Source organism: Hyperoodon ampullatus (assembly GCF_949752795.1).
Source record: "Hyperoodon ampullatus genome assembly, chromosome: 14".
NCBI lineage: Eukaryota > Metazoa > Chordata > Mammalia > Artiodactyla > Ziphiidae > Hyperoodon > Hyperoodon ampullatus.
Window position 1 is genome coordinate 32343869 of NC_136927.1, and position 27956 is coordinate 32371824.

Genomic DNA, 27956 nt, shown 5'->3' on the forward strand with positions numbered 1-27956 from the left:
AACATTACCTTAGAAAGAAAATTTTATTTATTTATTTATTTATTATTATTATTTTTTTTTTTGCGGTACGCAGGCCTCTCACTGTTGTGGCCTCTCCCGTCACAGAGCACAGGCTCCGGACGCGCACGGGCCCAGCCGCTCCGTGGCATGTGGGATCTTCCCAGACCGGGGCACGAGCCCGTGTCCCCTGCATCGGCAGGCGGACTCTCAACCACTGTGCCACCAGGGAAGCCCAGAAAGAAAATTTTAATACAAATAGAATATATAACAATTAAAAGAGGTGTTTTTTGAACACATTTCATCAGCCTTACTTTTTCTCAATTTTCTATGGCTTAGTGAAAACCTTGACACATATTGGTATTGTTCTATGGACTAGCTTTTGAGAACTACTTTTTTTTTTTTTTTTTTTTGTGGTACGAGGGCCTCTCACTGTTGTGGCCTCTCCCGTTGCGGAGCACAGGTTCCGGACGCGCAGGCTCAGCGGCCATGGCTCACGGGCCCAGACGCTCCGCGGCATGTGGGATCTTCCCAGACCGGGGCACGAACCCGTATCCCCTGCATCGGCAGGCGGACTCTCAACCACTGCGCCACCAGGGAAGCCTGAGAACTACTTTTTTTTTTTTTTAATTAATTAATTTATTTATTTTTGGCTGCATTGGGTCTTTGTTGCTGAGCACGGGCTTTCTCTAGTTGCGGTGAGCGGGGACTACTCTTCGTTGAGGTGCACGGGCTTCTCACTGCAGTGGCTTCTCTGGTGGCGAAGCATGGGCTGTAGGTGCGCGGGCTTCAGCTGTGGCTCATGGGCTTAGTTGCTCCACGGCATGTGGGATCTTCCCGGACCAGGGCTCGAACCCGTGTCCCCTGCATTAGCAGGCAGATTCTTAACCACTGCGCCACCAGGGAGGGAGGCCCCCGGAGAACTACTTTTAAAGAGGGTCTACCAAAATTCTGCCTGCTATGTTTCTGAGAATGCTTACACACATTTAACTTAAATTAACTTAACGTTAACTCAAATGTCACCACCTCTGGGAAGTCCTCCTTTCCTGGGTTGGTGGAGCTAAACATCCTCCTCTAAGTTTCCGTAAGCTTGACCTCTGCTGGAGTTGCATTAGCTATATACAGGACCGGTTACATAATAGGTGGGACCACGTGTTCAAAAATCATTTGGAATTTCAAGAAGGCAACTGTAGAGCATTAAACCAAGCATGGAGCCTTCCAGAGCATGGGTCTCTGTAAGGCTGCACAGATTGCACGTCCAGGAAAATTCTGCCCTGCCTCTATATTCTATCTCAACCTGGAGATGTTGTGATCCTGGAAAGCAAGAATCTTGTCTCAGTCATCTGTCTCCTCAGTGTCCAGTGCAGTGCCTGACACATTGTAGACTCTTCAGGTTTACTGTAGTAAGGGTGAGTGTTTCACTGCTAAGTGTGAAACTGAATAAAGGAAACCTCATTTAAAATGGAGTCTGGGTTTTCCCTGGTGGCGCAGTGGTTGAGAGTCCGCCTGCCGATGCAGGGGACACTGGTTCGTGCCCCGGTCCGGGAAGATCCCACATGCCGTGGAGCAGCTGGGCCCGTGAGCCATGGCCGCTGAGCCTGCGCATCCGGTGCCTGTGCTCCGCAACGGGAGAGACCACAACAGTGAGAGACCCGCGTACCGCAAAAAACAAAAACAAAAAAAACAATAATAAAAATAAAAATGGAGTCTGGAGGCCAGAAGGGGGAACTCTCAGGCACTACCACTCCATTCAGTTACAGACCCCAACAGAAAGAAACGTACCTTGCATTCCCAGCCTGAAGGTGTCACTTCTTTGCTACCCCAGCAGGAGGAAGGAAGATTTCTTCCCCCCACCCCAGCAACAAGCCCAGCCAATGGGAACTGTCCAAACTCAGCCAATTGGAAGCCATCACCACCCTGAAATCTCGCAATCCTCCGAGGGGACCTTTGTTCAAAGCACCGACTCCTAACTTCCTCCTTTTCGCTATAAAATAACACGCCTCTCCTTTGTTTGCTGGACTTGCGTAGAGCTTTCGCTTGTATCAAATTGCAGTTCTCTGATATTCCCAACTTAACCCATTTTGCTGGTAAAATAACTGGCTGCTTTACTTTTAAGGTCAACGTAAGGTTACTTTCACTGTGCCGATCTCTCCACACAAGGTATGGAATGTCTGTAATATGCCTGGGGAGAGGCACCATTCCTATCCCCATCTTATAGATGAAGAAACTGAGGCTTAGAGAGCTTAAGTGACTTATTCGAGGTCATAAACCTCATTTGAGAAACAGCCGGGATTTAAACATAGGCAAGACTCAGTGGTTCTTGATCAGTTTTGCCCCCTGGAGATGTTTTGTCAACAGTTTTTCATTGTCAAAACTAGGAGGTGCTGCTGGCACCCAGTGGGTAGAGTCCAGGGATGCTGCTAAACATCCTACAGTGCACAGGACAGCCCCCCAATGGAGAATTAATTAACTGCTCCAAAATATCAGCAGTGCTGAAGTTGAGAAACCCCGTCCTGTTACTAAAGCCGAAGCTTCCTAAACTTTGGTTTTCAGTACCAGCCACTTTATATTCTTTATTCGTATTTCACTTCATTAATAAATACTATAATATATTTATTATTTTTTAAAAATTGACTTTAAATTGTTGTACTTGAAATAATTAACTATACCTTAAACATTTTAAGCCATGTGTTTGATGGGTCAATTTTTTCTGATACACATTGAAATAAATATGTCAGTGAAAAAATGTTGCCTGCCATGTCAGTAAACAAAGGACGTTGCAGCCATCAAGCCACTACAGACTTCCTGGACAATGAGCCCTGAAGGAACTCAGGATGGAGTCAAATGGGCTGCCCACTGCCAAGCCCTTAGCCATTGCAGTCAACTCAAAAGGTGCACCCTGAGGGGATTCAGAATGGAGAAAAGCAGGATTCCGGCCCCAGATAGCTGAGGAGCATATCAAAAGAATGATTTCAGTGAGCCCAGACTCCTCCATCTTCCCAGACATAGAAAAGCGCTAAATTCATTAACTTGAGATATCTGGTTTTCTTTAATTAACAGTAATTTTTTTAATTAATTAATTTTTTGGCTGCGTTGGGTTTTCGTTGTTGCATGCAGGCTTTTTCTAGTTGCGGTGAGCTGAGGCTACTCCTCGTTGCGGTGCAGGGGCTTCTCACTGCGGTGGCTTCTCTTGTTTGCTGAGCATGGGCTCTAGGCACGTGGGCTTCAGTAGTTGTGGCGCTCCGGCTCTAGAACGCAGGCTCAGTAGTTGTGGTGCACGGGCTTAATTGCTCTGCGGCATGTGGGATCTTCCCGGACCAGGGCTCGAACCTGTGTTCCCTGCATTGGCAGGTGGATTCTTAACCACTGCGCCACAAGGGAAGTCCCCAATGAACAGTAATCTTTTGATGTTCTGACTGCCTGGTCTTTGTTGCAAAAACTCCTGTATATCCTGGCTCCTCCCTTACCTCTTTGGAGGAGTCCCTCAGAGCGGTCTGAGAGTCCTGTCTCCCTGGCTTGAAGTCCTCAGATTGTCTAACCAAATAAAACATAATTCTCAGCTTTTAGGTTGTGCATTTTTTTCCTCAACAAATATAAAACTATTTAAAAAATCTTTGTTGGGGTGCCACCAAAAATCATCTCACACACCACCTCTAGTCTGAGAGAACCTTACTGCAGACCCACTTAACTTCTTTTACAAGGCTTCTCTTATCTTTTCAGAACAAGAGACTAAAATACATCAAATCAGTGTGCTGCTTGAAGCTGGCAAGGTACTAGCTACATTTTGGCTTCTGTTGGGGAAAGTCTTCGAGAGGATGTGACCACCCATTGACCAGAGAGCAGGACCTGCGCAATCTGAGGCTCCTCTCTCCCTCCTCTGTCCTTGAAATGTACATTCCACCCACTGTTCCCTCACTAGAAGCTGTTCCAAGGAGGCAAAAGCCTAAATAAACTGTTAAGATCCTGGCAGATGGGTGCAGAGATCTACTCCTCTTGCAGCCGCCCAAGACAAACTCTACTATAAGTTCCCTTGTTTATTAATTCTGCCAATCTGGAGTGGCTGCTTCTTTCTTCCCTCTCTCTCCTGAGATGGGCCAGTTCCGAATTTCACCTGGGAAGTTCCCTGAGGTTATAAACTAAAGCTTCTGTTTCAACTCTTTTATTTTTTTCTCAAGGCTAACAGTTGCTTAGAAACTGCTTTGAAACCCTAAGGACCACCTGATGGGCCAATTAACAAACAGCTCCTTGGAGTGAGGGCCACAGCGCAAATAATCTAATTTGTTGAGCTGCTTCTGGACATTGATTGCAAGTTCTGGTAAGCGAACATCCTTCCTTGCATTGCTGTCTCCCCTAATTGTTGGGGAGTACAATTGAATTCTCGTTGTTACGTGCACTGCAGTCTGACATAATTAAGGCTCGAGCAAATGAGATTCTTCTTTAGATATTAAAAGCCCCTGTGTTGTAAATAATAATGTTATCATCTCTTTCATAGAAAGCACTTTCATTAAGAGCTACATTTTAATTTCAACACGTGTGCACGAATTCATTTGGGTAGTGGTAGGGGGTGACATTTACTAATGATTTTTCATCTTCCATTAACTTGCCAGGTGTTTCAATGCCCCCCACCCCCCAGCCTCCAAAGCCCTGAAAGAAATATATTCTCAATCACATGTTCCAAATGGGGGCATGTTCCCAATAATCACACATCTAGTACGAAGTAATGAATATATTTACTGACTTGACATACCCAGAGGAAATCAACTTTTTTTCTTTGAGGATTAAAAGGAACCAAGATGATTCCTCTCTCTTCTAAATATTTTTCAAATTCTTGGGAAATAGGCTCGGGCAGTATTCCAGGGGGCAGTGATAACCACGGCCAGCGGGAGCAGGAAGGGAATTTGGTTTGGGCAAAGCTCACGGGGCTTCAGGTATGGAATGTGGTAAATAAGCCACGTAGAGTGGATTAGGTCCGCTTCTTTCCAAAGCAAGATCCCTGCACTCTCCCTGTGACAAACAGGGGGCAGTCTCTGTTAATTAAAGCTGGGAGCAGCAGCCAGAGCCAGTCTCCTCTGAGGATCAGACTCAAATGTCCTGGTGACAGGCAATATTTTACAGAGATTGGAGGCAGATTCTGAAATGGACTTTTCTCTCTAGATTTTGTCTCTTTTCGCTAAGATTGTTCTTTAAAAAAAAATCAAATTTAGAAGGGCCTTCAAACCCCCAGCTCTTGCGGGAAGGTGGCTGTGACCTAGCCCTCAGTGGGTCTTTGCCCTCAGCTCTCAGCCCTGATGCTTGCTGGGAAGAGTCACGTGGGGTGCAGTGGGGTAGGATGGCAGGAGACCTGGTATTAGGAGCCCGGCACTCTGCATCCAGCTGTGCATTTCCCATTTGCTGGCCATATGACCTTGGACAAAGCCCTTATTTGAGCCTCAGCTTCCTGGACTGTAGCAAACATGCTGGAGCAGAACTTCCTAATTCTGAATTAGTATGTGGAAATATCCCAACCCCTCTGCATATCTGTCTCAGCCCTAGGTGTTCCTTTCCTCTCTCAGTTTAAGACAGGGTCTTGCATAAAAGGTCTTAGTTCATTAAAACAACCTGTACATATTTTTCAAGTGTTTCCCATATCCACATTGTTCTAGATGCTGGGGGACCCTGTGAGAGTCAAGGCCCTTTCTGCCATGGACTTTACCTTTCAATGTGGGAAGACAGAAAAAAAAAAACCCATAATGTCAGGTGGATGGAGAGTCTGGAGGCCTATTTTAGGAAGGCGCTACCTGCAGTGGTTAGAACATAGGCTCCTGAGTCAAATTTCTTGGGTCAAATGCCAACGCAGCACTTCCTTGCTGTGCTTCCTTGGGCACCTGGTTTAATTGCTTTGGGCCTCAGTCTCTCCCTCTGTTGTGTGAGCTTGGTAAGATTACCTAACAGGTAGAGTTAAATGAAGTCAGTCATTCAGTGGTTCAGCAAATATTCCCAGATTGTCTGCTAGATGCTAGTCACCGCTCTAAGCATCCTCGAGGAGGTGATTTTAGAACAATCAAGCTTAGTGGGTATGTTACAAGCATTGAATAAACGTCAGCTGTGGTCAGCTCTCCCACACCAATGCCTGTGTTTGTAGAGACTTACACAGTGCTTACACAGTGCTGGTGTGTGTGGGTGGACAGACAGTCCACACTGTCCTGTTTTGGGGATCCCATTATGATGAATCCGATGAGTTCAGACTACACAATCTCACGCCTCGTCCTGATGGGTTTAGTACATAATACAGCCCAGAATTCAGTGAGTCTTCCAGGGCTGGTACACCCCTGGATACATTCTATCAGTATTGCCCTGGTGTGTTTTTGTTGGAATAGGGTCATTTCTGCAAGTCTTTGGGGGAGACAGTAGGTGACCGTTTCTTCAAAGAGAAGGCACAATTAGCCGAACTGCGTCTCATTCTGAGAAAACTTGCAACGGAGTCCCAATAAAACCCCATGCTTTTTCAATTAAGGGGACACCCCCGCCCCTGCCGTATGTCATTTTATATGTGGCCCAAGCTCTTGGTTCTTTGAAAATGCCCTGAGAAGCCCTTGACTGCAGCCAAATGGAGAGAAGGGTGGTGGAAACATTTCCCTGCAAATCGCCTAGCCTACTGCTAAGTGTATACTTAGTTAATGCAATTAAAAAACAAAACGCAGGGGCGTGTGGGGATCTAAATTTGGTGTAGCAGCTTTGGTACAAATCCTGTTTTAGGGGCTACTGGAGTCAAATTCAAGCCGAGGAGAGGAAGAAGTGGGAGAAATGGGAGAGGGCCGACGGATGGCTGGAATCGGCTGATTTGAGAGGGCAGGTTTGGAAACACCGACTGGCGACGGGAGACTGAAAGCCGAGGAAGCAAGGCCCGGCTCGGCAGCTCCCGGTGAGGATATCCAGGGAGGTGGAGGGTCGGTGGGGACAGGGACCAGCCGGCTCCGGGAGACCGATGCGCGCGGGCTCCAGGTACCGGAGGGCAGCTGAGGCCGGGCGCCAGGCCTTGCGCTGCACCAGATCTGGGCGCGCAGAGGCGGCGCCGCGGTGTGCCCTCCTGTGGAGCGCAGGGAAGGCAGCGACGGCGAAGAGGGACAGAGTGGCAGGTCTAGGGGCCTGGGAGAGTCCCAAGGAAAGACGTTCTGGGACAGGCCATTGCCTCGGCCTTGGCCGCTTCCTCACCTTACCCCTGCGTTTCTTTGACTTTAGTTCGTCCCGAGCCCCTCTCCCGGGGATGCTTACCCCGGGCCCAGGCGCTTGCCACCAGCCTTCCCAGCTCAACCTTGGTCCTCGCCTGGGCCCCGGGAGTTGAGCCAAAAGGGTGGCGCCTCTGGCTGCAGGGCACAGTCGGGGAAAGGGCAGGGCGGCCCCGCGCACCTGGGAGGGGTGATCCTGATCAGACTGCGCCCCAGTCTGTTTTGGAGTGGAAGCCACCTGGTCTGTCCCTCAACCCTTCGAGTCACCCCTTCCCTGGTGGGCCGACTCCAGCCGCAGCTGCTGCGCACGCTCCCGGGAAAAAGCCCCAGGCGGAGCCGCCTCTGCGCCCGGAACAGGTCTGAGCCGCGGCTCCCCTCCAGAGAGGGCGCGGGAGGTCCCGCGACCGTTTCCACCTGCCGGGAAATCCGAGCTGTGTGCTTCAGCCTCTGCGGCTGCAGGAGCTCGCTCCTCTCCGCCCGCCAGCCAGGCTCAGCTCTGCACGCCCCGCAATTGGCGCCCGCCAGCCCGAGTCACCTCTCCCGCGCCCCCGCCCCTCTCCAGCTCGCTCCCGCCCCCTCGCCCCCCCCGCGCCTCCTCTGCCCGCCCTCCTCCCCTCCCCCTTCCCTCCTGCCCTCCCTTCATTCCACAAGTGTTGCTTCGCTCTCTCCGGCGCACTTGGCCAGCTGGAGAGGTGAGAGGGATTCTGCGAGCGGGCGCGGGGCGGCGAGTCCAGAGCCGCCGGCCGAGGGGAGGCGCGGACAGACCGACTCGCCCTTGCTCTCCGGCCCCCGCCTCCCCCTGTGGCCAGCCGGACCTGCACCCCGCGCTTGCCCCCGCTCCTCCTCCCCCCGCCCGGCCGGCGCGCTCCTCCCCGGCCGGCCCCTCGGCGCGCTGCGCGCTGGAGGCGAACGCGGGCTGAGCCGAGCGCAGTGGCCGCCGACCACCGAGCGCCCCGCGCCGCTCCCTGCATGTGCGGCCCGCGGCGGCTCGCAGCCCCCGGCAGCAGCCTCGGCAGCTTCGGCCGCGCCTCGAGAGGCGGCTGCAGCGGCTCCAGCGGCGGCCGAGCGGCCGAGCCCGGGCTGGGAAACACGATGCGCCGCGTCCTCCGGCTGCTCCTCGGCTGCTTCCTCACCGAGCTGTGCGCCCGCGTGTGCCGGGCGCAGGAGCGAGCGGGGCACGGGCAGCTGGCGCAGCTGGGCGGCGTGGTGGTGCTGGCGGGGGCCAACCGCTCGGGGGCCGCCTCCGGAGATGTCGGTGAGGGCGTGGGGGTCTCGGACGCACCCCCGACTCGGGCGCCCACGCCGGACTTCTGCCGGGGCTACTTCGATGTCATGGGCCAGTGGGACCCGCCGTTCAACTGCAGCTCGGGCGACTTCATCTTCTGCTGCGGGACTTGTGGCTTCCGGTTCTGCTGCACGTTTAAGAAGCGGCGACTGAACCAGAGCACCTGCACCAACTACGACACTCCACTCTGGCTCAACACCGGCAAGCCCCCAGCGCGCAAGGACGACCCCCTGCACGACCCCACCAAGGACAAGACCAACCTGATCGTTTACATCATCTGCGGGGTGGTGGCCGTCATGGTGCTCGTGGGCATCTTCACCAAGCTGGGGCTGGAGAAAGCGCACCGGCCCCAAAGGGAGCACATGTCCAGGTGGGCTGCCTTACCCCCCCGCCCCCACCTCCGGGCGCCGCTCTCCCTACTCTCCCCTCTCCACCTTCCTGGAGGCAATGGCGCTCCCCCCGACCCTCGCTTCTCCGCGGGGGTATGTCACCCGGGCAGCCAACTTGGGCTGGGAGCGCAGAGAGGGGACGCTGCGCTCAGCACAGGTGCGGACACGAGCGTGTGTGGGGGTTAGGGGTGTCTTCCCCCCCCCCCCCCGCCCTCTTGCCGCCCCCTCCCGCCGACGCTTGCAGCGGACTTGAGACACACAGCCTGGGAACCCGTGGCTCCGAAGTCTTGGGTTTTGGGGAGGGGTCCAGCCTTCGGATTCCAGATACTAGCCTCTAGGTAAACAGGGGCCGGCGAGCCCTAAAGGGAAGGGGGGCGTGTGTGACCTCGCGCGCGCGCGTGTGTGCGGGAGGGAGGGAGGGAGGCAAGGAGTGTGTGCCGCCTGCAACTCGTACGACTCGCGAAATGTGGCGAGGGAGGTGGAGAGTGCGGGGAGGGCGAGAACAAAAGCTGTGCTTGGAGCGGCCGCCTCGCTTTCTCCGAGCTGCCAGGTCCCTGGAATTGGGACCTCGCCACCCCTCCCCTTAACCCCCTCGTCCCCCTCTCCAGTCGCCACCTCTCCCTGCCTGGGGCAGCGACCTCAGCTGCGCGCTAACCCCCCACCCCGTTGCTCAGGCTGGCGTGGCCTCCAAGGACCGGAGCCCCTTCCCCGCGCGCCTTCACCCCCCAGACACCCTGATTCGTTAACTTCCCCTTTTGCCTTGTTCATTATGCAAGTCCCAGCACGAGCAAGTCTCAGCAGATGGGAGAAGGCATTTGGGATTAATGGAGCTATTTGCCTTTTGCTTTTTTTTTTTAAGTATCTAAATCGATTCGCACAACCCAGTAACTTTGAGGCGGAGCACGCAGACGCGAGGACGCAGCCCCCGGCCGGGGAGAGGCCTGGGGTTGGTGTGAGGTCCGGGCGGGCGGGGTTGAAGAGCGCCGGGTGGCCTGCGAACAGCTGGATGACTGGGGCGCCAGGTTTATTCTTTTTCCGAATATGGGCAACAGAGTCGCCATGTGTTCCCCCCACGCCCCACCCAACACACACATACACACCCCGCACCGCCGGGTGCCTGTGTGCCCGCCTAAAAAATCTCAACAAAGAGACCCACCAAAAATAGGCGAAGGAATATCACCACCTCACTAGTAATTGTTTTCTACTTATACTCAGATTATCCGATGATTTTTTTTTTCCAGACGGGAAGAATTTGGGGGAAGAGATGAGGAAGTTCCTCTCGGTTTGGGTCAGCAGGGAGGTGTGGATGGATGTTGAGGTCTGGAGGCACAGAAGTAAGCTCCTAGAGCATTCAAGAAAGCCTGACCTACTAAAAAGAGTCAAGAGCAGGCCCCGCCCACCTCCCCGTAACCCCAAGGTGCCCGATCGCCAACCGCGTGGGCCGGGTGGTTTCATTTCCCCCACTGTCCTCGCCAAGGGTCTGTATTAAGGTGAGAGTGAGACATGGAAGCAGGACTGCGGCAGCGACTGTTGCCTTGGTAGGGAGATTCACCCAGGGATAGGTAGGCTGCCTTGCAGATTTCGGCTTAATTCCTCTGCTGAAATCTTGGAGCCTTTGCCTTGCAAACCAGCACTTACAGGAGCCCTCCTCCTTGTTTGATTGGGATGGGGGTGGAGAGGCATGAAGAGGGAGGTGAGAAGGTGGAGAGGGGAGCTAACCTTTGGGCATCTGTGGGAGAAAGATGCTAGCTTCAGGCCAGCAGGGACTCAACTTCCTGGTCCTGCCCCCTTGCAGCTCTGTTTACTTCAGCCCAGCAGGCTGCAGCCACATTCCTCTGCAGGTATCGGAAAAGGTCTGCTTGGAGGTGAAATCTAGGCGTACCCGGTCCTGGGATAACAGAGCCTCAACACAGGCTCTCCTTGCATACATTTTGGGAATTCCAGAATGGAGTGAAAGTATGTACTCCTGAAGAGAAAGGATGGTTGATTTTTACTTGCAACTCCTAAAGTACGGTTTTCAACCTCAGCTGATGTTTAGGGTCACCTGGAATGCTTTTAAAAAAGTCCTCTTGCCGGGAGCCCCACCCTAGGTGTTCAAATCAGAACCTCTAGGATGGGGCCTGAGCATCCATACTTATGTATATCTCTCCAGGCTTTACAGTGTTCAGCCAATCACTGTCCAGGAAAAGGAAGTAACATTTGCTGAGCACAGTTCTGGGTGCCAGGCACTATACTAGGTGTGTGTGTGTAAACATTCTCTCGTTTAGTTTGCACAGCGATGAGACAGGTGCTAATTTAATTCCCACTTACATAGGAGCAAATCATAGCTGAGGTTGGTGGCTTGCTCAAGGTCACACAGAAAGTTGTGCAGTCCCTAGTCCCCTGGTTTCAACTGTGTCTGGGGCAGATGTTTTCAGTTTGAGTGAGCGTCAGAATTTGGGGAGCTTCCTAAAATGCACAGTCTTGAGTTCGATCCAAAGAGATACTAAATCCATCCGTCTGGGCCTCGGAAATCTGCATTTCACCACCTCCCTGAATGTTTCACGTAAAGTGGTCCACACTTGGAGAAACACTGGTCTTGATTTGGGAATATTTTACAGGATTGAGGATGGATGAATTCATCCAGTGTGACTCTTACTTATTTACATTCTATTGCTGGTTTTCCCCGTGTGTGTAGCCTTTATGTGTATTTCTGTCGTGCTGGGGGCCGCCCCAAGTTCTCACCAAACGCATCCTGCTCTGCTGATGCAGTTAATCATTTCAAGTCCCAGCCATGGCAGTGGCCTCATCCACTTTTGCCTGCACGGGCCATGGGATGCTTGGGTGGGGCCAGCACACCAAGCTCAGCATCAGAGAGACTATACGGTGGCTTCCAGGTGAAATTAATCTGCTGACTGCAACCTCTTCATTTAATTTGCCTGCAGCTGCTAGGGTCACTGGGATGGGGAGTTTGTTCTTACCTCATCCGAAAGTATCTTCTCCTCAAAGACTTAACAGCAAATGCTGCTCCCACGTCACACCCTGACTGGTCCTGATGACCAGTGTGCTTGTGTTTGAGGATGTCATTTTCCAGGCTCAGAGTCCTGGGCACATCGCCTGCTTCCCTTTGGGCTGATTAGGACTGAAAAAAGGGGAAAGACAGCAGCTTCAGGAGCGTGCATGGACCTTGCCTGTGATGTTGGGAGAACTGTACAGATGCTCATTCAGCAGCTGTAACAGCTGCCACATTCAAGCACCATTTATTGGAAGAAGTGACTGCAAATGGTGGCCAACTATGGGTACCACACCATGCAGACATGTTTTGTTTGGTCTGCAAGGTATTTCTATTTATGTATTCTTATTTTTAAGTTTTCCTCAATTTGTTATTGTGAAACATTTTAAACATACAAAACACTTGAAAGAAGAATAAACACGAAGCCCAGTATATCTTTCATCTAGAGCAGGGTTTCTTCCCCTTGACACTGTTGACATTCGGAGCTGGATAATTCTTTGCTGTGGGCGCTGTCCTGAGCACTGCAGCAGCCCTGGCCTCTACTCACTAGGTGCAGGTAGCACCCACCCCCACGCTTCATTCAGGACAATTAAAAACGTCCTCAGGTGTTGCCAAAAGTCATCCAGGGGCAAAATCACTCCCAGTCAACAGCTACCAATTTAGGTTGAACAATTATGAGTATTTTGTCCTGTTTGCTGTCTCTCTCTCTCTCTTCCTTCTTTCCTCCCTCCCTTTTTCCCTTCTTTTCTCCTTCCCTCCCTTCCTCTCTTTTTTTCCTTTGTTTTTTGGTTGAAGCAGTTGAAAATAAGTTGCAGACATGGCGCTTCATTCTTGAATACTTCAGTGTGGATCTCCTAAAAACAAGGACATTCTCCCACATAACACAGTTCCAGTATCACACCCAAGAAAAAGAACAAAAATTCTGTAACATCATCAAATAGCCAACTGTATTACTGTTTTCCCAGTCATGTACCAGAAATGTCTTTTAGAGCTTGGTTTCTCCAACCAGGATCCAGTCAAAGCTCACTGCCTTTGGCTGTGAAATCTCTTTAGTCGCTATAAAGTATGGTGTTTTAAAACCAACTTAGAACCAATTGCCAACATTTAAAAACTGAGAGATTTCACACAGAAATCCAGATTTCTGATTTCTCTTGAGAAATCGATAGGTCTGGTAATACTGGACCTGCATATTCAAACAACAACTGTTCCCTTTAGGACCCTCTCAGGTTTAATCTCCAGCCACCCGCCCCCACCCCCAGCCCCATTTACTCAGTTATGTTACCTGCAGTCCCCAGAGAGGTCATCAGGCTGATCTTAACAGAAGTGGGCTCAAGTCAGATGGCTCCAGCTTCAGTCCCAGCTCAGCCACTTAATAGCTGTGTGATTCTGGGAAATTTACATCACTTCTCTGATTCTCAGGTTCTTGCCTACAAAATGGGATGATGAGGGTCCCTATATCATAGGCTTGTGTGAGGATTCACTGAGACTGAGCTTACAAAGCTCTTAGCGCAGGGCCTGCCATATGGTCACTGCTCAGTGACTATTACCCTTTATCATCATCCTTATTACTGGAATTTTCTAACCCTTATCTACCGAAGTGGGTGAAGCTGTAGTCTGGAACTCTGTGTCTAGCCCTTGCTCTGCTATGACTGTTTAGCTGTGTGACATTGGACAAGTCTCATAACCTCTCTGGGCTTGCATTTAATTTTAGCAGAAGGAGTGGCAGGTTCACAATAGGAGAGACGATCCATGTATGACAACATTAGATGCATTGCAAAGAGTTGGCCTGGGTGATATTGAAGAACACTTGCTGGTTTTACTATTTTGCCATAAGCTTGTGTGTAAATTCTCATTTAATTTCATGTCCCACCCCAAGGAGGTCGGCCTTATGACAGCCTGCCTTTCACAGAGGCACAGATTGCTTTCCAAGAGGATGCACAAGCCCCTAGTGAGTGGAGGAGTTGGACTTCAGGTCCAGACAGTCTGAGGCTGTAGCACGGATCCTCGACTACTAGGCTGCACTGCCTTGGATCACTGAGATGCAGGACTTCAGTCTTTGCAGATCACAGAGAAGTGCTCGATGCCCTGCAAATAACAGTGCACACATCAGGGCCAGTTCACGGAGCCACTGTCAGATCAAGACTAGGCTTGTTTTCTGCATCTGCCCCTGGCAGGGCCAGCCCCTTGGCAAAGGCATTGGTAAGAAATGACCTTGGGGGCAGGAAGCTTTCTACACTCGAAGCCAGTAGGGAACACATGTCATTATTTTGCCCACCTTCAAACAGAATCCGAAATCCAAGGGGCAAATTATGTAGCACAATGTCCTGTGTGTTTTTCAAACATGCTTCACAAGTGCTGGAGTCTCTTGCAAAGAAATGACATCAAGTGATATATGTCCCGTCTTCCCTTGCCTTTTCTCTCTTATTCCAGCTTCCCTTCCACCTCCCCTTTTTCTTACACATTTATGGTTATCTTGTGGCTTCCGCCAGCTCCCCAGGCTGGAGAAACCCATGAATGCATATACTGTTGGCCATGGAAAAGTCTAAATTATTTTTCTTTGCAGAATATGTTTGCTTCTCTTTGGGCACTGAGTCCTTACATTTGAAAAATCAACTTTAACAACATTGCAAAGCAGTTATACTCCAATAAAGATGTTAAAAAAATCCACTTTATTGGGGTCTAATTTACACAATAAAATGCACTCACATTATCTGTACAGTTTGATGAGCTTGGACAAATGTCTACACCTGTATAACCACTACTCCAGAAAGGTACCTGGTGCCCATTGCCCTTAGATCCTTGAAAAATAAACGATGCTTCTGGTAAAAGAGGAAATTCTCAGGAATCCCATTCAAGTGTTTAAAAGTCAGGACATAGTTTAGACCTTGGAACCCCTGGAGGCTATGAAGCAAGATGCTGGAACTCTGAGCTCTGTTCGGTAATGCTAGGGTCTTTTATTTTCTCTCAGGGATGCAGCCTTTTCTTTTTGTTCCTCAGATATGCCATGCTCATTGCTGCTTTGGAGTTGTTGTGTTGGTTTGCCTCAAATTCTCTGGCTGGCCCCTCCTCTGCATTCAAAGTCTCAGCTCAATGTCACCTTGTCTGAGACGCTGTCCCTGACCCCACAGGCTTACTTACTAACGCCCCCCTCCTAGCCCCCTCCAGCCCATCACTCAATGTTATTTGCTTCATTTCACATTACAGTCTAAAATGAACTTAATAATGTACTGGTTTACTAGTTTATTATCTGTCTCCTTCCATTATCTTTCACAGTAAGGAGTGCAGGGATGCTAACAGTCTCTTCCCCATCTGTCACCTGAGTCCTAGTACGGTACCTGGCACATAGGAGTTCTGATTCCTGACATCCTGGTTTATATGACATAAGGTATCTCTTCATTCAGTCATTCATTTGCTCATTGATATGTTCATTCAATAGGTTTTTTTTGTTTTCATTCAATAGGTTTTTATTGAGTACCTATGGTATACCCAGCCCTGTGCAGAGAACTCTGAGAATGCAGCGAATAGTTCAGGCACAGAGCTCATGGTCAAATGGCAGGAGACAGGTAATGTACAAATAAATATACAAGTGAAGTGATACTAAGTTGAACCTTATGAAATTGCCAATATTCTATCATCTTCAACCCCAAAATGGCAATGTTTTAACATAACAATTTGGAACTGGGTTAAGGGATATCAAGGAAAAGTGTAGTTTCTTCAATAAGGTGCCTGTGTTAGTTAGGGTACTCCAGAGAAACAGAACCTCTAGGAGATCTATCTATCTATTTTTCTATCTATCTATCTATCTATCTATCTATCTATGAAGAGATTTATGTAGGATTGTCACACATGATAATTGCAGCTGGGAGGTCCAAAATCTGCAGTCAAGGTCCCAGTTTGAGCCTGAAAGCCTGTAGGTCACCGTAGAAACACGAAGAGCTGACATCCCAGTTTGAAGACCATCAGGCAGGGAAATTCTGTCTTACTTGGTGGAGGGTCAGGCTTTTGTTCTATTCCATCCTTCAACTGATCAGATGAGGCCCACCCCATGGAGGGCAATCTGCTTTCCTCAGTCTATCAATCTAAATGTTAATCTCATCCAAAACCACCCTCTCAGATGCATCCAGAATAATGTTTGACCAAATCTTTGTTCTCTTCAGTCAAGTTGACACATAAAATTTACCATGACATTACCTTTAGGATCTTGCTATTCAGATTGTGGCCTGTGGACCAGCAGCATCTCCATCACCTGGGAGCTTGAGCAGAATCTCAGGCCCTGCCTCAGACATCTTGAATCAGAATCTGCATCTTAACAAGACCCCGAAGGTAATCTGAATGCACATTCGAGTTTGAGAAGCACCCGAAGTATGTGCCACACATAAATACCAATTCCTTGGGCATTTGTTTGGCTTGTAGTACATAGTTGGTTCTTTCCACTAATTCACTAATTTTTAAAAACACATCCCTAATTGTAACATTTTTTTAGCATACACCCCAATATATGCACATACCAACAAAAATTATTATGTACACTATAGCATTCATTATTTTTTAAAATCTTATTGAAGGATAGTTGATTTACAATGTGTTAATTTCTACTGTACAGCAAAGTGATTCAGTTTTTTATATATATATATATTCTTTTTCATATTCTTTTCCATTATGGCTTATCACAGGATATTGAATATAGTTCCCTGTGCTATACAGTAGGACCTTGTTGTTTAGATACACTATAAAGCATACATAAGAACAGAAATATTAAAGCGAGCTGAAGGTGAAATAAATATTTACAATTTGTTGCCAATGGTGCTGACTTCGTGCAATCATTAGCTCATCTCTCAAAGCCTAATGTGTGTTGAGGATGAAGCTCATCATTCATAAATAAATCCATAGTTTGAATAGTTTTCATGAGAGCTTTGATTATTTTTGGCTGACTTCATTTTGATCTGAATAGGCCATCATTGTTTTAACCTTGTGAGAAACTGTTGAAGAGGAGGGGAGAATCCAATCTGTCATTTTCCTGTGCTTGTATCATCAGTATTATCTCCAAGCTGTGGTTTTGTTATGGGGGACATTTTTAAGCCCCATGTCCATGTAGTGATGGTTAGCCTAGTAAAACTAGATACTTTGCCTGCACATCCCCTTTAGTGGTGCACATAACTGCAATACAGGTGATGCACCCTAATGATGGTGCCACTGCTAGCCACCCTCCTTGGTCCAAGACTCCAGGTTCTCACCATCTGACGTGGGTATTCCAAATGACGGCTCCGGCATCAATTCACATATTAAATTTATTTCTTATTTTTAATGACTAAAGACCATACACAGAAGTTCTCATGTTTCCTTCCCCTATGCCAAATTATTTTAGGCAGTCCCTGAGTGAGTGGACCACATCTTGAAGACTCCTTGTCCAGGATGTGGGGGCTCTAAGAATCCCTGTCTTCACTGCATGCTCTGGGAAGGGCTGCCTTGGAAAAAGTATGGCTTGGCTTTTAGGTGAATTTCATGAATGTTGGCACTCAGAAGAAGCCCAGGGAATCTGCCGATGGCAGTGCTGACCGAGTTCGTGGATAGACATCCTGAATATTTACTTTGCTGTCCTCTTGAAAGTCCAAATATTCTGAAATTTTGGAGAGACTCCTTAGAGAATCTGTTGAGATCTATGGCTTCTTCCAGAAAAAGGCACAAATAAAATTTCCATTCAATTCCAGAGGAGTTCAGAGATCCCCTGAAGTTCATATAAAGAGCCTGTTTAAAAGTGAAAAAAGGCAAATTAGGTTTGGGAGGCATCTATTCTATGTTTCAAACATTCCTTCCCTGCAGCCCCTTTGAGTTTCAGGCCTTGCTTACTGCACAGAGTAAGAAGGAGCCTGGACTCTGATTTCAAAGACACTCAGATTTGTATCTTAGTCCCTCCACTGATAAGCTGAGTTAACTTGGGCATTTTTTTGTTTTGGAGAATGGATAATCCACACCTTGTAACATTATCCCCCCTGTTTGCCATAATCCAGCTTTATTGGCCTTCTTGCTTGTCCCTCAGATACCTGAACTCTTTCCTGCCTCAGGACCTTTGCACTTGCTGCCGCCTCTGCCCAGAATGTTCTTTCATTGTCTTTATGTGACCAACTCCTTCTACTGCTCAGGGCTCTAGTCAGATATCACCTCCTCAGAAAGGCTTTTCCAGACCACTCCATCTCAGTATATTTGGGATTTAAAAAAAAGTGTACAGGGACTTTCCTGGTTGTCCAGTGGTTAAGACTCCGCCCTCCCAATGCAGAGGGCCTGGGTTTGATACCTAGTCAGGGAACTAGATCCCGCATGCCACAACGAAGATCCCACGTGCCGCAACTAAAACCTGGTGCAGCCAAATAAATAAATATTAAAAAATATTAAAAAGTGTACAATTCAGTGGTTTTTAGTATATTCAGAAAGTTGAGCACCCATCACCACTGTCTAATTCTAGAACATTTTCATCATCCTAAAAAGAAACCCTTCACTCATTAGCAGTCACTTCCTATTTCCCCTCCCACACCCCCAGCCCCTGGCAACCACTAATCTACTTTGTCTCTATGGATTTGCCTATTCTGAACATTTCATGTAAATGGAATCAGTTCACCTCTCTGATTCTTTGTTTACTCATCTGCAAACAAAGAGTAATAATCCTCATAAGATATTTATATGCTGCTTAGTTGAATTAAAGTATGTAACGTGACTAGTATAGTGCCTGGCTTATGAAAAGTACTCAGTAAATGTTACTTATTGTTAGGAATAGTGGGCCATTGCTGTACGTGAAGTGTTGGTATCTAGGGTTAGTCATAAAGGGGAACTAAACTTGTGGGGTGCAGACATATTACATATATTCATCATTTAATCCTCTCAACAACTCTATAAAGTAGGTAACACTGCTATTACATCACTATTGTGAGAGGCATGTGAACTGTTCTGCGCGAGGTCCTTATGTAATCTCTAATTGCAGTGATCTTACTTACTAATGTCTTTTTTTCCCCCTCTGCCCCTAAGTAGAATGGCAGCTCCATGGAGGAAGGGGTCTTGTCTTTTGTTCATAGGCCCACGTATGTGCCAGTCATTGTTTTGAATGAACAGATTTAAATTTTCTCTTCTTTCAGGGCCCTTGCAGATGTCATGAGGCCACAGGGCCACTGCAACACTGACCACATGGAGAGAGATCTCAACATCGTGGTCCATGTCCAGCATTATGAGAACATGGACACCAGAACCCCCATAAATAATCTTCGTAAGTACAGCTGTGCGATCCATTCCAGTCCTGTGTGGTGACCCAAGTGGTGGTCACACCACTCCAGATTTCATGGTGTATTTGGGTCCATGAAGAGCTTCTATTTTTTGAATAAGAAGTTTTATTTGATCTCTTCTGGATCAGACTGTGTGTGGCATCCTCAGATTTCACTTGGTTTGTTTCTCTGTTAAAGAGTGACCCACTTGGTGGATTTCTCATGTTTGGTTCTTCTATTAGCAGAACCACTTGGGTGGTTCATCTTGGTTGATCTGTTAACTAATGGCCCTCTTGGTTGGTTCATCATGGTTGGGTACTTAGTTAACCAATGGATTTCTTGGTTGGTTTATCTTAGATAGTAAATCTGTTAGCCGATAACCCATTTTGTTGGTTCATCTTGATTGGGTAATCTGTTAACCAATGGTTCATTTGCTTATCTGTCTCCCTCCTGAGGTAGACCATTGTGTCTTTTAGGTTTCATGCTGCTTTCAGTTAACAGGTACTGGTTCAGAAGAACTAGATTTATTTTTCATAAAACTAGAGTTTCGTAAATATAATCCACAAACTCTTTGTGTGTGTATGTGTGTGCGTGTGTGCATGTGTATGGAGTTTTGAGCTGTGGTTATGTTGGTTTGGGGGGGGTGTGTATGTGTGATTCAACAGTAGCAAATTGTTCCATTGTTCTTCCAGGAAAAAAAAAGCTGCATTTGCTATTGTGTTTCAGTAGGTATTCTTTAGCTGATGGAGCATAGTTGGGGATCTTAGTATGGTCCCAAAGATTTTCTTTCCTTTCAAAGATCTGTATATACAACATACATTATGGAGCTGGTGCACTGAGTACAGGGAGTGGGGAAAACAAGATCCGTGGTTACTCCTAGCAATTATGTTTTCAAGTAACCGCCACATTAAAAGAATGTGGAGGGCTTGGTTTACAATAACAAAAGCCAGACAATTTAAAGGATGCATTCAGTTGTGGCTGGAGGTTCTTAAAAACAGAAACATTTCTGGCAGTGCACATTTTTCTAGCCTGGGTCGCCTTTGCTAAAGCTGCACCAGGAGCGGCATTGGTGTTTTATTTGCTGAATCATACTTTTGGACTGGTTGCAAATTTTCATGCTCAACGGGTAGAGGAATAAGCCTGTGGAATTTGACATAGGTGATGAAAATTCTCTGATTCTGCATGGTGACAGTTGTTCATGGCCTTGGAAATGTCTCTGTATGTTGACAAAGTCAATGTGTACATGGTTTGAACATGGGTTACTAAGTAGAAGGTCTTAGGTTTCATTATATTAAATAATCTGACATTATTTATTTGTGAACTGGACCATAAAATGATATGAGAAATAGCCACATTTTAGAGCAAAATACACCAGCCATTGGAAGTTTTATGACCAAATCTCACAGCCCTGAAAGATATGGTAAATTGCGCCAACTCTGATATGGCAATCATATCCAATTCTGGTTTGGATTCTCCTTCAGAATGCACTGGGAAATAAGTGGAACCTATAGGTGTATGTGGGTCCCAAACATCATAAATGAGTGACTGTGACCATGAAGTAGAGAAAGCTGAAATGGTATTGAGTCCCTGGCTATAAAAGGCAGCCGTTGAAAGTTTTTCATTTGAAGTTTCAATTTTTAGGATGATTTTGAATCAGCACTTGAGTGGAATAACAAAATCATTGAAGGCACTCAAATTTCACCATTCCATCAGGCAAAAAGTGCAGGCGACATTAATGAATCTTGCTTTAGTAAGGAATTAAAAAAAAATTTATCTTTTTGGTTGTGTTGGGTCTTAGTTGCAGCAGGTGGGCTCCTTAATTGTGGCATACGAACTCTTAGTTGGGGCATGCATGTGGGATCTAGTTCCCCAACCAGGGATCAAACCCAGGCCACCTGCATTGGGAGCGTGTAGTCTTAACCACTGTGCCACCAGGGAAGTCCCTTTAGTAAGGGATTTTTGTTTAAAGTTGTACTGAGAATAAATTACTGTTCAGAGATGGGTGTCTAGGTACTGAGCAATTCAAAAGTCTCCTGTGACAGGCTAACTTGGTTTATTTATGATTCTTGCTTTTAGTCTATATTTGTGTTTCAGTAATCAATTGTCTTTTTATACCAAGAAAAAAAATGTGTCTTGTAATATTTTACTGGGTAGAATTACACCAGAGCATTCCTGGCAAACTACAGGGGAGAATTCCAGGTGTTATGTCACAAACACTGCATTCTCATAAGAATTACCACAGATATTAATTTCATATAATTCTGCTAGGTTGGTTCAATCCTTATTTCCAGGTGTTTTTGGGACTATCTGAAAATAAGAGGCTTCCCTGGTGGTGCAGTGGTTGAGAGTCCGCCTGCCGATGCAGGGGACACGGGTTCGTGCCCCGGTCCAGGAAGATCCCACATGCTGTGGAGCGGCTAGGCCCGTGAGTCATGGCCGCTGAGCCTGCGCGTCCGGAGCCTGTGCTCCACAACGGGAGAGGCCACAGCGGTGAGAGGCCCGCGTACCACAAAAAAAAAAAAAAAAAGAAGCATATAGCCTTTCCACAGATTTACATTAATAAGTTTAATTGATATAACAAGTTAATTCAGTAGTTGGTAGTGATTGTGTTTCCTTGTAATTACATGTTTGTCTTTTGTTGACTTACAGGAGCTCTTTATATATTGTAGACATGTGGGAAAATTTTGCATGTTCAGAACAAAGAATGATTTGGGAAGTTCATTGAGAAGATAGGACTAGATAACTGATATTTATCAGTTATTAAATGTTCAAGAAGCCAAACCCTCACCAGAGCCCACTCTGACCAGTAGAGAACTAGGAGAGAAGGAATTCTGTCTAATAACCAGAAAGTAGGACCAGATCTTGGTACCAGAATTAGCATGCACCTATTGAATATAAAACCCTTTTCTGGACATTATGGGAGCTACAAAGATTTACCATTACAAAAAATGGAATGAAAGATGCATCTATTTGTGATACAACAAGAAGGGACACACCGTGCCATTTTTAGGGTGTTCTTCACTAAACATTCAAGGTGCCAGATTTGACTGGAAATTCGATAGGCCCAACTTAAATGTTATTTTCATCTCTGTTCAATTACCCACTTGACATTGCTTTAAGAGAATAATCATCCCTATGTATTTATCTCTCCTCCTCTTGATACTAACACTAGATCACTTTATGATCTTTCCCTTATGCTTTGTTCAAATGCTAAGAGAATCAACAGTCAGTCTGGAAATCTGGATATTTGGAAGGAGGGGAGTGGAGAAGGACTAGGGTGAAGGCAGATAGGGGGCGGAGGGCTTCAATATGGGGACATTTTTGCCAACCTTTATCAGTTTTGGGGCTTCCCTGGTGGCGCAGTGGTTGAGAGTCCGCCTGCCGATGCAGGGGACACGGGTTCGTGCCCCGGTCCGGGAAGATCCCACATGCCGCAGAGCGGCTGGGCCCGTGAGCCATGGCCGCTGACCCTGCGCGTCCGGAGCCTGTGCTCCGCAATGGGAGAGGCCACAGCAGTGAGAGGCCCGTGTACCGCAAAAAAAAAAAAAAAAAATTCCTTTATCAGTTTTGTGAAGCTGATTTTTCCTGTGATATGCAGGACTTGCCTTTTTTATCTGAAGATGGATTTTTCTTCAGCAGATGCTGCTCAGGGTCTTTCCAGGCATTCAGTGATACTGCCTAAAAATATTTAGTCTGATAATCAAAAGGTCTTGGACCTCTTTGATTAACAGGATGTAGGTTCAGATGAGATAGTGATTTTCTGCAAAGGCTCCTAGGCTTCTGTGTAATTACAGTTTGCTTTTGAAGGCACATTTTGTCCTCAAGTGCTGTGAACGTGCTCTGTCTCCCCGACCCCAGCCTCTCTGCCTGCCAGTGACACCTCCCACCCCTTTTGAGAGTCCAGGGTAAATGTAGGCTCCCTTTGGTGTTAAGAACGGGATGAACCTTTTTTTTTTTTTTTTTTCTTTTCTTTTATGGCTGCGCCGGCGGCTTATAGCATCTTAGTTCCCCGACCAGGGATCGAACCTACGCCCCCCGCAGTGGAAGTGCGGAGTCCTAACCGCTGGACCGCCAGGGAAGTCCCTAGTGTTAAGAATGGGAGACGTGAGTGAGGGGCTGTGGGGACACCATATCACCTGGATCACCGTTTCTCAACGTGTTTGTGTTAAAAGCACACTTTTTTTTTTTTGAAATAAAATTTAAATTTGGGAATAATTGTATATTTATAGAAAAGTGGCAAAGATAGTACACAGAGTTCTGTATATTCCTCAGCCACTTTGATTTTAACATCTTACATGACTATAGTATGGTCAAAACTAAGAAATCAACATCAGTATGTTATTTTTAGCTAAACGGTAGATATTGTTTGAATTTCACTAGTTTCTTCCCTAATGTCCCTTTTCTGTTCCAGGATCCAATCCAGGACAATACATTATAGTAGTACAGCCAACTTGATAGTAGATTTTTGGTTGTGCAATATTGTTTAATGATGTGGTGAAGGCTGGAATCAACACTGAATAAGTCAGCGGCAATTACAAAACCTTTATTGCCACCATATAAAAAGTGTCTCCCAGTGTCTATGAAAACATCCATGTTAAATTTTTCACCTGCTGACTTTAATTGAACCAGTTGCTGTCCTGACTGTGCTCTCACATATACTCACGGGACAAAGGACCCTCACATTCCATACAAACATGCAACCCCACTTTGGAATGGGGTTAATGTTACAGTATTTATTTCACGGCATAATCTGAGCAAGTGAGATCTCACCCCAAACTCCGGAGAAATGCTGACTTGATATTTCAGGACACAGAGTCCATCAGAAAGACCAGGTTCTTATTCCAGCTTCTACTCACACCCTCTCCTCCCTCAGGACCATTCCCAAGTGGCTTTACAAGGAATCAGATGAAAAGCAAACCCATGATTTAGTTTCTGAAGAGGTTGTACAGCTCATACCTAGGGCCAAATGGATTTCCATTCATTTGTCCATATTTACCAAGGCACCCGGGATGTCCCATACTCGACTTTTGGAGATACTGGAAGGAATATTCCCAAATACTTTTTAAAAATTGGAGGAATTACCCGCAAGGACCTACTGTATAGCACAGGGAAGTTTCCTCAATATTTTGTGGTAACGTATAAGGGAAAAGATCTGAATTACTGTGCTGTACACCTGAAACTAACAATGATATTGTAAATCAACTATAGTTCAATAAAAAATAAGTAAAATAAAAAATTAAAAGTAAATAAATAAACAAATAAGTAAAAAATAAATTTGGGGGTAATTTCCTAAGCAGGGCAGGCAAAAAGATAAATATAGATACAAAAGAAATATGTGAGATAGTGTAATAGTAACAGTAAACTGAGCAGACAGCATTCTAAACCCCTACCACATGGAATCCTACAGAACTTATTGGGTTGGTACTATTATTTTCACCATCATAAGGACGGATAAACTGAAGTCAGAGAGGTTAAGTGGCTTGTCCAAAGTTCATACAGTTACTAAGTAGTAGAGCTGGGATTTAAATGAGGCCAGTCACATCCCAAGGTCTGTGTTTTTAACCACCACACTACATTACCTCTCCTTGTGGTACAGATGTTTGCTGAAGGGGGAAGAAAGAATATGTTAAGTGAACCTAAAGAGCAGTTGGCATTCCAGGAAAGAGCTGTTTCCAAAATACTCTCCAATGTACTGTCTTGTGATGAGTCCTCCCTTAGGGATAATAACTAATATTTATTGAGCCCTTCCTAACTGGAGGCATTGTGCTAAATGCTTTGAATATATTAGCTCCTTTCATATGCAAAGCAACCCTCAAACTGCCTAGGCTCATTCTTGCCTCAGGGCCTTTGCACATGCTGTGCTTCCTGCCTACAGCACAGGCTCCCAGGCCTTTTCCATCTTATCTCTTACCCCTATTGCCACTTCATTAGAGAGGACTTCCTTGTCTACCTTTTTGGCCCCCAAATCACCCACTGTTCCCCATTTTCCCATTATTCTCTTCATAAGTTTTGTATTCTCCGAAGTTGTCTTACTCATTATTTTACTTATGCTTCTTTCACTACAATGTAAACTCCACGAGAGCAAATGCTTTGTATCATCACAGCTGTACTCTCCACAGCAGGAACTGGGCTGGCTCATGGCAGCAGCTCCGTAAATTTTTGTCTAATAAATGAAAAAGCCTACGGAAGAGGTTTCATTTTGTGAAACCTCTTGATAGATGAAACAAAATGGGAAAAGTATTGTTATTGTAGCTGGGTGACCAAATACATGGGGATTCATTATTCTCTCTATCTTTGTGTATATTTGAAAATATCCATAATAAAATTAAAAATTAAAGAGCTTGTCCATTATATCATAGTTAATATACAGAGGAGCCAGGATTCAAGCCCAGGTCTGTCTGATTCCATAGCCTGAACCTTAATGGATGCACTTGGGTTATCTTCTGGTGAATAACCAGGCTCAGGAAGGGTAGGAATCAAGACACCTCAGGGACTTCAGGAGGTGGAGTGGGTAAAACATCACTACCGTTTCTGTCCTTAATGTGCTCAATCACTGTGTCTTTTAGTTCACTTTATCCAGAGAGAGAAAATGTGATTGGTTTCTGACCAACCAATGGCCTGGCTTCCCTGGATCAGCTCTCTGACCCCAGATTAATCAGTTGGGTGGGATGGAGAGTGTCTTGGTCTCCTTCTCAGGACTGTAGTGGGACTAGGTCTCCAAGAAGGCTGTGTTTGAGTAGCAGGGTGGAGATTGCTGTTTTAGGCTTCCTTGGGGCAGGGGCAGGGTTTACATTTGTCTTACTCTCCCCTGTACCTCCAGTGCCTAGTAATTACACAGTGTTCAACGGATATTTGTTAAATGAAGGGATACATACATGTGTGAATGAATGCCTAGCACAAGCTCCATAAGAGATCCAGGGGAACCCATTAGCAGGACCCTTGGGATTTTGAGTTTTGAGGGAACTTGGCGATTCCAACTCATATGAGGCTTTAACTCTCTTCTAAGAAGCGACAGCTACGAACACTGTTGTTCCTGAAATCACTGGACAGGATGGTCTTTCCATCTGAAGATCTGTGACTGTAATTGTTTTGGCACACAGGTCAGCAAATCTTAGAGTTGATAAAAGTTAGGGGGTGGATCTACACTGGATCCACTAAAAACATTTTTAGGTTCAGTGCCATAGCTCGAGTTGACTTTGTGTGGTTTTAGATCAAGAGCTCTCATTTTCTCTTGAAGTATTCAGTGTTATAGATGAGATCCTGACATGTGATTATGCTCATCAGATATTAGACAATATATCTTTGAGCTGGTTCAGTGAGGGCGTGGGGGATATGGGCTTGGGAGGTGGACATGGTTGGCTTGGGTGTCTGCTCTGTCACCTGTTAGCTGCGCAGTCTTGGAAAAATTTATTGAATTCTGTAAACTTCAGTTTTCCATTCTATGAAAAGAATAAAATAACATCTCCCTTACGAGATTGTTGTGGAGGTTACATGAATTAACACATTTAAAGGACTTAGCTTAATGCCTGGTAACATACACATTGGTTGTTACTATTATTTTTTGTGGAATGAGTGAGCATTAATGTTAAGGCGGTCCGTTCACTAGGGGCCAGTGATGCACGTTGGTATGAATTTGTTGTGCAGTTGTCTTCACGGTGAAAATATTTTCACTCTGTGTGCCTGTTGATAACCCCATTTGTGTGCGTGTGTGCGTGTGTGTGTGTTTTTTTACTACTAATGTTTTTGATGCAAATGAGAACTGAAGAAACTGTCAATTCCTTCCCAAGGAAAGAGTTGGGATGGAGCAGCTGTCCCATTCTTAGCCATTTGTTCCTGTCTTATGTTCTTCTTCTATTCTCATTAAAACACATGAGCTTTCATTCTGGTAGGAGTGTTGATTTTAATATTTCTTTACACTGGCAGACCAGACCTGTAGGAATCTGTCTGGCCCCCAACATGTCTTACCGATAGTTCCACCTAGAAAATGAGATTTGTATGTGTGTGTGTGTGTGTGTGTGTTTGTCTATGTGTGTGCATGCACGGGCAACAGAAACAGAGCCCTTAAAGGAAAAAAAAATCACCACTTTCTGTAAGTCAACTCCTGGGCTCTTTTCAAAAATTGCTACTAATGCTGGCCACATGGCATTGCCTAATTGGATCTACATTGCCTTTCCAAAGTGCTTCCAACCAGCTGTAGGACTATTTGTAAAGAAAGCCTAAGTGCTTATCACAGTGTCTGGTTTAGTTTAAAAGATGCCAAGTTCTGCTCCTTCCATTCTAGGGAAAGCCTATCCAGTTCCTTTGGGAGAGCATTTCTGTTTAGATATCGGGATTCAAAGATGCAACGTGCCTACTATGTGATTGACAGTGCGGATTAAAAAAGAGGAATAAATGAAACAGAATAATGCTTGTTCTGCTCCTACCACATACATGCATTTTTCTTCTCACAACAATCCATGAAATAATTGAAATAGGTACAGCATCTACATATTATAGATGAGGAAACTATGGCATAGAGAGTTTAAGTAACGTGCCCAAGGCTATAGAGATTTTTAGTAAGGAGTTCAGACCAGAGACATGGGTTCAGGCATGAACTCCATTCATGACTTTTCTCATGTCTTTCCCAAGGACTTGCACCGGATGATGTAACAGATTATCTCTCTTTTTCTCCTTCTCCCCCTTATTTATTGATCCTCACTAAGAATCACTATATTAAATGACACTCATCTTTTTTTTTTTTTTTTTTTGCGTTACGTGGGCCTCTCACGGTTGTGGCCTCTCCCGTTGAGGAGCACAGGTTCCGGACATGCAGGCTCAGCGGCCATGGCTCACGGGCTCAGC

At 46.3% G+C, this 27956-nt stretch overlaps 1 protein-coding gene across 2 annotated transcripts in view; it reads left to right on the forward strand.

The window, feature by feature from the left end:
- Positions 1–8171: 8171 nt before the first annotated feature.
- SHISA9 (shisa family member 9) overlaps positions 8172–27956 on the forward strand; it is a gene marked incomplete at both ends in the record, with an annotated part of 297762 nt that continues 277977 nt past the window's right edge. For both annotated transcript variants that reach the window (XM_079719897.1, XM_079719898.1), the window contains 2 exons: positions 8172–8857; positions 18993–19120. In XM_079719897.1, the coding sequence (XP_079576023.1) occupies positions 8172–8857; positions 18993–19120 (814 nt within the window). The remainder of the gene's footprint in view (positions 8858–18992; positions 19121–27956) is intronic.